At 39.3% G+C, this 12215-nt stretch overlaps 1 protein-coding gene across 1 annotated transcript in view; it reads left to right on the top strand.

Moving 5' to 3' along the window:
• The first annotated feature begins 463 nt into the window (after positions 1-463).
• The window catches only part of Nasp (nuclear autoantigenic sperm protein), a 12991-nt gene continuing 1239 nt past the window's right edge, over positions 464-12215 (top strand). The window contains exons 1-12 of the mRNA XM_023724246.1: positions 464-541; positions 2072-2152; positions 3454-3560; positions 4204-5211; positions 8956-9035; positions 9362-9447; positions 9532-9605; positions 10003-10191; positions 10294-10460; positions 10964-11020; positions 11120-11194; positions 12099-12204. Coding sequence (XP_023580014.1) covers positions 489-541; positions 2072-2152; positions 3454-3560; positions 4204-5211; positions 8956-9035; positions 9362-9447; positions 9532-9605; positions 10003-10191; positions 10294-10460; positions 10964-11020; positions 11120-11194; positions 12099-12204 — 2083 coding nt within the window. The 5' untranslated portion in view covers positions 464-488. The remainder of the gene's footprint in view (positions 542-2071; positions 2153-3453; positions 3561-4203; positions 5212-8955; positions 9036-9361; positions 9448-9531; positions 9606-10002; positions 10192-10293; positions 10461-10963; positions 11021-11119; positions 11195-12098; positions 12205-12215) is intronic.

Genomic DNA, 12215 nt, shown 5'->3' with positions numbered 1-12215 from the left:
GGTATAGAGTCTTTATAAGTAGAAAATTTATATAAACTTACAAAATATTCTAGTGAAGCTTCTGAGAATATTGTCTTTGAGACTTGGTTTTTTTCTTTTAATTTTATTTATTTGTGTGTGTGTGTGTGTGTGTGTGTGTGTGGCCAGCTCAGCCCACCAGGGGGCGGCGCTGGCTGGCATGTGGTGCTGGGGGATTGAACCTTGGTCCCTGTGCTTTGCTAAGCTTGTTCTAAGTAGGTGCTTCAGACCACTGAGCCATCTCACCAGCCCTTGAGACTTGGTTTTACCGTGGCAAAATATGTGGCTAGATCTTGGTTGTAGTAGTCTCAAAGTTTAAAGAAAAAGTTAAGCTATTATGATTTATTGATGCCAGGTGTTTAATAGATGTTGATTTGAACAATAATTGATCTAAAGTGAAATCTTCTTTCAGTCTGAATGTAGATAATGAAGCTAAGAAGCTGTTAGGGTTAGGACAGAAACATCTGGTGATGGGGGATGTTCCAGCGGCTGTCAATGCATTCCAGGAAGCAGCCAGTCTCCTGTAAGTACCATGTTTTACTATGATATTATGTTCCCAGTAGACTTATGAAGAGTTGTTTTAAGATGGGTGTAGTGGTGCATACCTGTAATCCCAGTACTCTGGAAGCTGAGGCAGGAAGGTTGCTGTGAGTTTGAGGCCAACCTGAGCTGCTGCTACACAGCTCAAAACTCCCCTGAGCTATATTTTTTCAGAGAACTACGTGTCTTAAATATTTTAGTATAAAGCCTGAAAGAAACAAGGCACTGTTTTCATGGTGGAAAGAATGAAGAACAAGGACTGGTAGAGTGCTTGCCCTGTATACATGAACCTCTTGAGGTTAATAATAGCACTGTAACAAAAAACGTACCCAGTTTTTTTTTTTTTGCATGTAGTTTATTCCTGTAATTAAAAAATCACTGAGAAAATTCAACCTTTGATTTTTTTTTTTTTTTTTTTTTGAAGAGGAGTCAGCTTTCTAATGATTGGACCCAGAGCTCAGCATATGTTCCGCATACTTCTGCTGAATTGCATCCCCGACTTCCTTTCCACTCACTCTCCACTTTATTTATTTTTATTTTTTTCACTCTCCACTTAAAAAAAATTTTTTTTTTTTTCATTTATGTATTTGGTACAGTGTCACTCATAGTGCCATCTATAGTTGAAAGCTTTTGTTTTTTAGTTTTTTAGAAATAGGATCCTGTTATGAAGACTGGGTTTGTTCTTGGGAGCCTTCTGGGTCAGCCTCCTGAGTTCCTAAATATTGATTTGTGTGTGTGTGTGTGTGTGTGTGTGTGTGTGTGTGTCTGTCTGTCTGTCTCCCTGTCTCCCTCTCCTCCCTCCCCCTCTCCCTCCTCCTCCCCCCACTCCTTCCCCTCTCTCCCTATCATTCCCCCTTCCCCCTTCCCCCTTAAAGTTCATGCAGTTGTACTGCTTCTATCTCCTACTTGCATGGATTATAGGTGTTTGCCCCATTCCTGCCTATATATCATTTCAAATTCTTTTACATACATCAACTTGTTTTTTTTTTTTTTTTTTTGTAGAACGAGGAATTGAACTCAGGTCCTTGCCCTTGCCAGGGAAGCGCTTATTCTACTGAGCCATCTCCCTGATCTCTCATCAACTTGTTCTTGCAATAGCTAATGTTTCCCATATTATAGATGATAAAACTAAGACGATATTTGTCTAAGTTCATATAGGTAGTTACAGTTTATGAATGGTCTATGGATTTAGGTAGTATAGTTCTGGGAATCATATTCTTTAACAGGATGCTGTTCTATGATCTTTTCATATAATTTGGGCCCTGTGTTACATACTAAGCAGCAAATTGATGTTATTTAAAATATAAATTATAGGGTCGAGGGGATGGTTCAGCAGAATAAGCGCTTCCCTGGCAAGTGCAAGGGCGTGAGTTCAATCCCTGGTTGGGGGGGAAGAATAAAAAAATAAAATATAAATTATAGGTGAAGAAATGTAATGTTAATTTTATACATTTTTGATAATAAATAGCAACATACTGGATATTAAAATTTTAGATGTTTATTCTGTTTATAGAGGTAAGAAGTATGGAGAAACAGCTAATGAGTGTGGAGAAGCCTTCTTTTTCTATGGGAAATCACTTTTGGAGTTGGCAAGGTTTGTCTTTTAAGCCTTATTGTTTAAGTAAAGGTTTGGTTTATAAGTAGAATGTTTTATTTCACTTGGTGTATTTACAAACTTGTTTGTTAATGTTTACTAGCTTTGGGATTTCACAAAAGCTAAGTAGGGCTGGTTTTACCTAAAAATGGCTTTGAGAGTGCATGAATCATTGATAGAAGTTGTGGATGACCCTTGATGCAAAGAGCAAAAGTATTAAAGTTTTTACTTTTGGGGCTACTAGAAGCAGAAATCTTTTTCTTAGTGTCTTAGTCAGTAATTGGTCAAAATTCAGTATGGGGAAGTGAACCCTTAAAAGTATCGTAAGCCAGTGTGCAGAGCAGTGAGTTTCAATAAGAACTAGAGGACAATTTAGAATAAATAGCACGTGAGCTTGTCCAGCAAATAATACAAGTGGTCTTGCTATTGAACGTTCGTGGGTCTGGGAGATAGCTCAGTAGAATAAGGGCCTGCCTGGCAAGCACAGGGTCCTGAGTTCAATCCCCAGCACCGCAAATAAAAAGATAGAAAGTTCCTATATGTTATCCAACAGAATAAAGTGTTGGGGGTATACAAACTAGCAGATGATGTTACCCATTCAATCTCTTTTGATAAGTTCCTTACATTGTAATCATTTGGAACATGTAGGTAACTTACTGTGAAAATTGTGTTAGAATGTTATTTGGTCTTTAAGGAAGTGGGTACAAATGTTTGGAATATTAATGCCCTGTTGTAAAAGGAATGAGTGCAGTTTTTTTTTTGAACTGGGGATTGAACTCAGGCCCTTGCACTTGCTAGGCAAGCACTTATTCTACTGAGCTATCTCCCCAGCCTGTTTTTTTTTGAATGCAGATTTTATTCTGGCAAAAGTCATTAGTGCTTTTCAAGTGGCTAATGAGCTGTGTGCTTATTTCCTTCAGTGTTCCTGTAGGCTTATTACAAGCTTTTAAAAACTTTTTCTTTGACAAGTAATGAAACTCTCAAAGATCGTCTTCCCTCAGTCTCTGGAATGCTGGAATTATAGACATGTGCCACCATGCCCAGCCTAATTTTTTACTTTGTGACAAGAGTCTCACTAAGTCATTAAATTGCCCAGGTTGGGCTTGTACTTGTGATCCTCTTGGTTCAGCTTCCAGAGGACCTGGGATGATAGGTGTCTCCCATCACACATAGCTTGCGTGGTTTATGTTATCTCCACTTACTTTTTTCTTTTATGCCCATTTTCTGCTTGATAATACATGAGTAGTTGTAGATGTTAATATCTCTGATACTTTTTTTTTTTTTTTTTTTTTTTTTTGTAGAATGGAGAATGGTGTACTGGGAAATGCCTTGGAAGGTGTGCATGTGGAAGAGGAAAGTGAAAAAACAGAAGATGAATCTCTAGTAGAAAATAATGATAACATAGATGGTATGTGGAGTTGCATGTGTTATTCAAAACATGCGACGGATGCTTCTTATACACATGGATGGAAATAGGGCTTTCCTTGTCCTGGCTGGTCTCTCCAGATGCTAGGGGTGCTGCCTGTATCTGGTACAGACCGCAGTGGGGAAGCCCGTTATTGAAAGTGAACATAGCCTTTTGTAAAAAATTCATTTAATTTAATCAAGGAATTTTTCTGATGTAGATTTTTTTTTAAACCAGTTTATGAAGCTCAGTTAGACTAATAGTACTTATAAAGCACTTTTTTGTGACTAAGAAAGTTATTAATTTCTAAGCTGAGTTTGGGTTTAGAGTTAGTTTTACAAACCAGATAGGGGTCTGTAATGTTTAAAGGAGAGTGAAAAGCTTGGCATCTCTTACCTAACTGGTAATCAGAATGCTCAAAGTGACATGATACCTAGCTTAAGGAGCTTGGGTCTCTTTTGCAATAAGTTGTTCTGCTAGCTGGGACTCTTGCTTTTCTCATGGGGGCAGGAAATTTTTAGGCCATCTGCTAAAACAAAAGCCAGGCCGTTTGAGGGTTTAAAGGGAATGTATTTTTAGTTTCCATTTATGCTTTTATCATTAAACTCGAAGACATATTTATGCTTCATGTTCTTTAACCATGTAGAGGAAGCAAGGCAAGAGTTGAGAGAACAGGTTTATGACGCCATGGGAGAAAAAGAAGCCGCCAAAAAAACAGAAGGCAATTCTCTGGCAAAGCCTGAAACCCATTTGGAACAAAAGAGTGAAATGGAGAAGGGCGGAAGAGAAGATATGGATGTTGCTCAGCCTAAGGAGAAGCTACAGGAAATTGTTACACTGACTCCAAGTCAATCATCTGAAACCTCTGAAGAAGCAAAAGCGACAGCAGGACCAGAAGGACTAGATGAAGCTGAGCTCACTACCAGGAAGCCAGAACAGAAAGCACCAGACACACAGGAAGGAAATCCAGCTTTTGGAGCTGACATCCAAAAAGAAGGCAGAGAAAAATTTCTGGAGGAGCAGCAGAAAGAGGTTACCTTAAGCACAAAGGAGAAGCCAGAAGAAGATTCTGAAAAGCAGCATATTGTGACTATGGAAAATCAGGGCACTGCAGCAGAGGTAGAAGCAGAGCTTGTGGAGCCCACGGTCAAGCCAGTGGATGTGGGTAGGGATGAGCCAGAAGAACAGGTAGCTGCCTCTGAAAATGAGCCAGGAAAGGCTTTGCTAGAGCAACTGGTAGGACAAGAAGTGCTTTCTTTTGAAGAGTCATCAGTAATGACAACAGAGGCCACAGAGGCCTTAGCCCCAAAGTCTGGATCGGGAATCTCTGACAAGCCAGAGCAGGAATCCATAGTTTTCTCTCAGGAAGGTCTAGGCAGTGGACCATCAGCTGTAGGAGATCAGACTCCTATCAAACCAAAGACTTCTGCAGAAACGAAAGGTGATTCAGGTCTAGAAGAGGAGGTCAGGGCAGAGTTAGTACCTAGCCAGGAGGAGATGAAGCTGCCTGTAGAAGAGTCTAAGGCAGTTGGAGGAGATGGGGTTGAAACCAAAGTAGACCAGAGGGCTACTGAGAAAGCACCTGACGACAAAGTTAAGATAGCTGCTAATGAAGAGACCCAAGAGAGAGAAGAACAGATGAAAGAGGGTGAAGGTAACCGGGATATGCAAGAGCTACAGTGGGTGGAGTACATTCTGGATTTTGACTCACTAATAATCATGGGTAAAAGTCAGCCTTCCATTCAGGATTTTCCGTCTGCCTTTGGATTAGGAAAGGACTAAATAGAGGGGATGATTTTAAAAGGCTGTGATAAGCAATTTAAATCAGAAGTAGAAAGTCTTCTTTAGCCGGCTTATAAACTAACGCTTTTACTAACTGCGAAATAGGTCTTCTCTGTGATGTTTGAAACTTGGCTAGCTATCAGTAACTTTTACTACACTAGCCAATATAGGGACGGAAAAGGTAGATGAGCGGGGCTGGGATAGGTAAGGAAATAGTGGGCTAGGCTGGCAGAGAATGCTGAATGGATGATCACTTGCATGCCTCAAGTTTTAAACTTTAACTGTTTACATGGTTTCTCTTCTGCTTTAGAAAGCAACAACAAAGAGCAGTAGAATCCAGTGAATTGGTACACTTAAGCAGGCATGCCATTTCAATCAAGGCAGTTAACTTGGAATCTTGTGTCACCAGCATTAAGGAATTCTGGTGCCTCTTTCTACTTTGAGTGTTCAGGAAAAGTTTAGAGGCTTGTTTGCAGTAGTTGAAGCAGCACCCCTCTATGTATAAGAGAAAACAAAAATTTAGTCCTGAGTCTGTTGCTTTCCCTCATTTTATGCTTGCTTTGGCTGCTAAGCTGAAAATTTTGGAACTTGGAATGTTATAAAGTGTAGGTGCTTTATTTCTCTAAATGTGATCCAATTCATTGAGATACATAAGCCTCTAATTAGTAATTGGCACGTCTGACTTGAGTTGTGCTATCATTTGAAGATTCTACTGTATATAAGGTTCATCTAACTTTGGCATTAATAACAGGTATATTCTAATTGTTAATGCTGTGTAATTGCACTTAGAGCTCGCTTTCTCTCTTTTTTAAAACTATTTATTTATTTATTTATTTTTGGCAGAACCTGGGATTGAACTCAGGCTCTTGTGCTTGCCAGGGAAGTGCTTATTCTACTGAGCCATCTCCCCAGTCCCCAAACAAGTTTCCCTTTTTTTTTTTTTTTTTGGCAGAACTGGGGATTGAACTCAGGCCCTTATACTTACCAGGGAAGCACTTATTCTACTGAGCCATCTCCCTGGCCTAGAGCTCTTTTAAGGACTTTTTTTTCCTCAAAGATTTTTAAAAACCTATCTTTGATATGTGAACATTTTGGTAAACTGCTTCTCTATCTGTGGGCAGGTCCCTGCATACCAGCCAATACAAGCATAGTAATCAGAAGTGAATTAGCTAACTACTGGTAGCACCATTGGTCTGCTTCTTTTTCTTTCTTTCTTTTTTTTTTTTTTTTTTTTTTTTGTGGAACCGGGGATTGAACTCAGGCCCTTGCCCTGTGTTTGCCAGGGAAGCGCTTATTCTACTGAGCCATCTTCCCCGCCCCCTGGTCTGTTTCTTCAGCTGTACAAATTCTTTGAGGAGAAAGTGCTTATGAATTGATGATGATGATTATGATGATAATGATGATGTTGATGTGTGTGTGCGCGTGTGCATCTGTGGTGCTAAGAGTGGAAACTAGGACCTCATCATTGAGCTATACCACTTGCCCTTGATCTATATTTTATTTATTTATAGTACTGGGGGATTAAACTCAGAACATTTGCACAGAACTTTATCCCTGGCCCTTCTTATGTAGGGTCTAAGTCACTGAGTTTCTCAGGATAGGATCAAACTTCCAGTCCTCTTAGCTTCTTCGAGTGCTGAGATTGGTAATAAGCAGGCCCAGTTCTTTTTTTCTTTCTTTTTTTGAGACGGTCTAACTGTATGTGGTACAGGCTCGACTTCAACTCTGAGCACTAGTGGTCTCAGCCTCCTGACAGCTGGGATTACAGGTGTTTACCAACACATCTGGTTCCAGCTCTTAATTGGAATAATGAACAAGGACTTTAAGCTCTGCCTTTTTTCTCAAATTGGACTTTAATAAGCTACAGTAAATATGTATTTCTGTATAGTACTTCGAGTTCTAAAACAGCACTTTTTTTTTGGTACTGGGAATCTTTTTTTATTTTTTGGTGGAACTGGGGATTTTGAACATCAGGCCCTTGCGCTTGCCAGGGAAGCACTTATTCCACTGAGCCATCTCCCCGGCCCAGTACTGGGAATCTTAACTCAGGATCTTATGCTTGTAAGGCAGGCACTGTACTCCTGAGCTATATCCCTGGCCCTAAAATAATACTTACAAGAGAATATAAAACAATACTTATATAGGTATAAAACAATATAGGTGAATACTTAAAGAAGCTGAGGCTTTAGGTCATATGATCCTAGTCAGCGTGTTTTATGATAGTACTAAGTCTGATCCTAGATCCACTTTATTTTTCATGTTTAATCATTTATTTATTTGGTACAGGGTCTTGCTATGCAGCTGAGACTCCTAGTGAGCCTCCTGCCTTAGCAGGCATGTATCACCATGCCTGATTCCAGTGGCTAGCCCAGCTTGGTGCGGGGCTGGCACAATATTGCAGTATTGGGGATCGAACCCAGGTCCTTGTGTTTGCCAGGCAGGCGCTTAGACCACAGCTATGTCCTTAGCCCCTAGATCCACTTTAAATGTACTGTTCTCAAGCTACCTTCTATTAAGGAAGGCAGCTGTTATTTTTCTTTAGCCAGCTCTTACCAGAAAATCCCTGGTCACATACTTACATGTTTTTAAACTTATCTCCACATAAAAGAATAAAATAAAATTAACCTAGGCTGGTGCAAAACAAGTGACATTTCAAGTGTTGGGAGTTTGAGGCCGGAAGATTGTGAATTTGAGCCAAGCCCACCCAATTTAGTGATGTAGTGAGACTGTCTTAAATTAAAATAAAAATTTTTAAAAGGGCTTTAATGTGGCTTAATGAAGAGACCCTACCTTCAACCTTCTGTACTGAAAAAAGAAAAGTTGTTTTATATTTCACTAGACTGCTTTATTAGCAGCATATCTGTATCAACAGGTAAAACTAATGGTGCTGACTGTGACCACAGATTTAAATGGAATCATTGCAATAGCTAGTCTGGTCACTCAAGATTGTCTATATGCTACTGCTGGCTAGAGACTGTGGCATGCTCATTGGTGAGATTGTTAAGAACCGTGTATTTTTTCTCACAGTTCTGTTGTGGGAAAGCTAGTTTTTTTCTGCTTTTGTAACAGACTGAGACTTAAGTTTGAGGCACTTTCCAAACCTGTACTATTGCTTAATTGGTGGCATCTAAAAACAGTAGAGGCCAGGGTTATAGCTCAGTGGCATAAGTGCCTACCTGGCAAACACAGGGTCCTGAGTTCAATCCCTGGTACAGCGTTTGTGTGTGAAAAACAGAAATATATTGTCCCAAGTAGCTTACCTACTTTTGGCTGTTTGGGTATGAGTTTCCAGTCCATGAACAAGAAGCAGCAGCTAATCAATCTCATTCTGAATAATTTGTTAAATTTTACAGAACACTTACCCTAAAGGCTAAGAAACACCAGAGTATTTGCTCCGTCTTTTAATTGCTGAAGATCTGATGTATAAGTTGTAGATTGTAAATTAGGATAACGTTTTGAATTTCAGTGTAACCACTATCTATTTAGATCAGATGTTAACTGACTTGGATTAGCTTGTAGGTGTCTTGTCTCAGAATGTAAGATAGCATATATTTATTGGAATCTTTTGAGCAGGACCTTAGTTACATTTTCAATTCTGTGGAATTTTTGCTCATAGAAACTGAAGGCTCAGAAGAAGAAGATAAAGAAAATGACAAGGCAGAAGAAATACCAAATGAAATCATTGTTGAAAACAAGGCAAGTTATTATTTGTTCAGTACTGTTCTCTTTTTATCATTATGGGACTATAGCTTAGTAGTACAGAAATGGTTTTTGTAGAAAGCTGATTTTTGGATAGATGTTAGGACCCTTTACCCATGCTTCTAGTGGACAGAGTTGTTTGATCTGAGAGAGTCATGTCTGTGAGGATAGAACTCAACATATTGGTAGCTTTTTTACATTGAATTGACAGAAGATGATGACTTAGGATAGTTTCATTAAGCCTTACAAACTACTTATTTTTACACTAAAATCACACCTGTTTTATAATTCTGCCTAATACCAATAATTTGGATTTACTTTAGTCTGTTCAAGAAAGTGAAGAGGAAGACATTGGGAACCTAGAGCTTGCCTGGGATATGCTGGATTTAGCAAAGATCATTTTTAAAAGGTAAAATTTTGTGCTGCTAACTTCAGATTAATTGAAAGTAATTAGTATTGGATCAATGCTGTTTCTGATCAACTTTCCTCCTAGGCAAGAAACAAAAGAAGCCCAGCTTTATGCTGCACAGGCACATCTTAAACTTGGAGAAGTTAGTGTTGAATCTGGTAATGCTTTTTTCTTATTCTTCAGCCTCCCTTACCCCCCCCCCCCCATTCTCCCTTGTAAGACATTTTCTAGCGTCCAGCTTCACTGATTGTAGTAGTTAGTTGGGTGGCTTCTTCATAGTCCTAGAATGAATCTAAGTAACAGTGGGTTGTTTTTTTGGTGCTGGGGATTAAAGCTAGGGCCTTGTACATAACACGTTTCAGTGTGCTCTGCCACTGAGGCATGCCCCCCCTTCTGTAGTTTTTTTTAAAAGTCATTTTATCATTCTGTATAGCTAAGCATCCTATGGATATTAAAAACAAAAAGTGAAATAGTGCAAGTATTTCTGCAGAATGGGTTTGAATTTTAGAAATAGTTAAATGCTACCCAATTCTTGCTGTTGATTCTGTCTTCTAGAGAACTATGTCCAAGCTTTGGAAGAGTTTCAGGCCTGCCTGACCCTGCAGGAGCAGTACTTGGAAGCACATGACCGTCTCCTCGCAGAGACTCATTATCAGCTGGGCTTGGCCTACGGATACAACTCTCAGTATGACGAGGCAGTGGCACAGTTCAGCAAATCTATTGAAGTCATTGAGAAGAGGATGGGTGAGTGAATAGCAGCTGCTTTGTTGTAATGGTAATGGAAAATGTTAAAAATGGATACTTTGGTGATAATTGTTAATGCTCACTCAAGTCTGTTCTATGTAGCTGTACTAAAGGAACAGATGAAGGAGGCTGAAGGATCACCTACTGAATATGAGAAAGAAATTGAGGAATTGAAGGAACTGCTACCTGAAATCAGAGAGAAGATAGAAGATGCAAAAGAGTCCCAGCGTAGTGGGAATGTAGCTGAATTAGCACTAAAAGCTACTCTGGTTTGTTCACTTGCCTTTTAAAGCCTTAAAACATTTAAATATTAATGTACTGTTAATGTTATTACTATTAATGTTGATGCTCAATTTTTCTAAGAACTTTTTTCATGACTTAGTCTGGATGTTGATGAGAGGGAATGAGAAATGGTACAGTGGCAATGGGACAGTAGGCTCCAGCCCAGATTGGACTTGAATTCCATCTGTGTTACAGTGTGTGTGACCATGGGCATTCAACTCTGCCTTGTTGAATTATAAAATAGAAATGGTAGTACAATGTGTACATTACTTGGACAGTACCAGACATAAAAGAATTGCTTAATAAATATAAGCTGTTGTTACTAAGAAGGTATTGTATAGATTAGTGCTGCACTAAGAGACCCCAGGTGGCCAGCTGTGGTTGTCATGATACCAGGAAAATTTTTCTGTCTTGTAGGGAGGACATGGGAGATTGGGTGGCCTGGATTCTTTATAAGTTGGGATTTGCTTTGATTTGTCATGTCTCACAGGTGGAGAGTTCTACTTCGGGTTTTACTTCTAGTGGAGGAGGCTCTTCAGTATCTATGGTGGGTATTGATGATTATTTTTGTCATTTAATGTTAGGCCTCACTGCTGGTTTCATCATATCCTTGTACATTGCTAACAAAGGCTGCTTCTGTTGTCAGATTGCCAGTAGAAGAACAGATGGTGCTTCCTCATCAAATTGTGTGACTGATATTTCCCACCTTGTGAGAAAGAAGGTAAAACCTACATGTGCTCGTTTCTTTTCCTGTTTTTTTTTGAGTCCTCAAGCAATACACAAAGAACACATCCCCTACAAAACCTTCTAATAGTGCAGTGAAACACTTAATCCTTGTGGCCTTTGCCCACCAAGTAATAGGAAACAATCAGATTGGTGCATTTTAGGAAGCTGGAAGGTTTTCCCTTGCAGTAGTCACTTAGCAGCAGGCCTGCTGATCCTTAAATTCCGATGAGTGTCTACCTCCTTTCCATAGTTCTGTGGTTATTTCTTTTTGGGGAAACCCACACTCCCTCCCCTCTAAGATGTTTCATACTTCGTTATAAAGTTCTTAGTCTAGGGAGGCTGAACTGAACTGACTAAGAGTAAGATTGTAGTTTGTTTTGTAGGGTACAGGTTTGCATTTCCCCCACTGACTAGGAGGACTTGCAGCTAAGTCCCAGTGTTTAGGGTCTTTCTGCCACAAGGGTTATGGAAGATTTACAAGTTGTCATTTTTGTTCGTTCATTTATTTTTGGAAACAAGATCTTACTATGTAATTCAGGCTGGCCTTGAACTGTTGCCACAGCCTCCTAAGTGCTGGCATTACAGGCACATGCCAAGTCCAGTTTAGTTATCTTTAAAAAATTTTTTCTTTTTATTTTTTATTTTTTTTGTCTAATTTTTTCTTTTTAGAAGAGCATAAAAAGTAGTTAGAAACATTTCACTAAACGAAATGATAGGAATGAACAGTGGTTATGTCATTGTCTTCAAATTAGTTCAGATTACATTGTTCAAAAAAATTGAAAAATTCAGGCATTAACTGTTCCTTTCAATAGACCAGTAGAAATCAGTGGTACAATTACGGCTGTCTTTTAAAAGGTATGTAAGCACATTTGTAAAGCCTTCATACTTGTTATCTTTAGAGGAAACCAGAGGACGAGAGTCCCCGGAAAGATGATGCAAAGAAAGCCAAACAAGAGCCGGAAGTCAATGGAGGCAGCGGGGATGCAGTCCCCAGTGGAAATGAAGTTTCAGAAAGC

This window comes from Octodon degus, unplaced genomic scaffold (genome assembly GCF_000260255.1).
Source record: "Octodon degus isolate 3935 unplaced genomic scaffold, OctDeg1.0 scaffold00107, whole genome shotgun sequence".
Classification (NCBI taxonomy): Eukaryota; Metazoa; Chordata; class Mammalia; order Rodentia; family Octodontidae; genus Octodon; species Octodon degus.
Note: the sequence above shows the minus strand (reverse complement) of the source record. Positions and strands in the feature narration are given on the sequence as shown.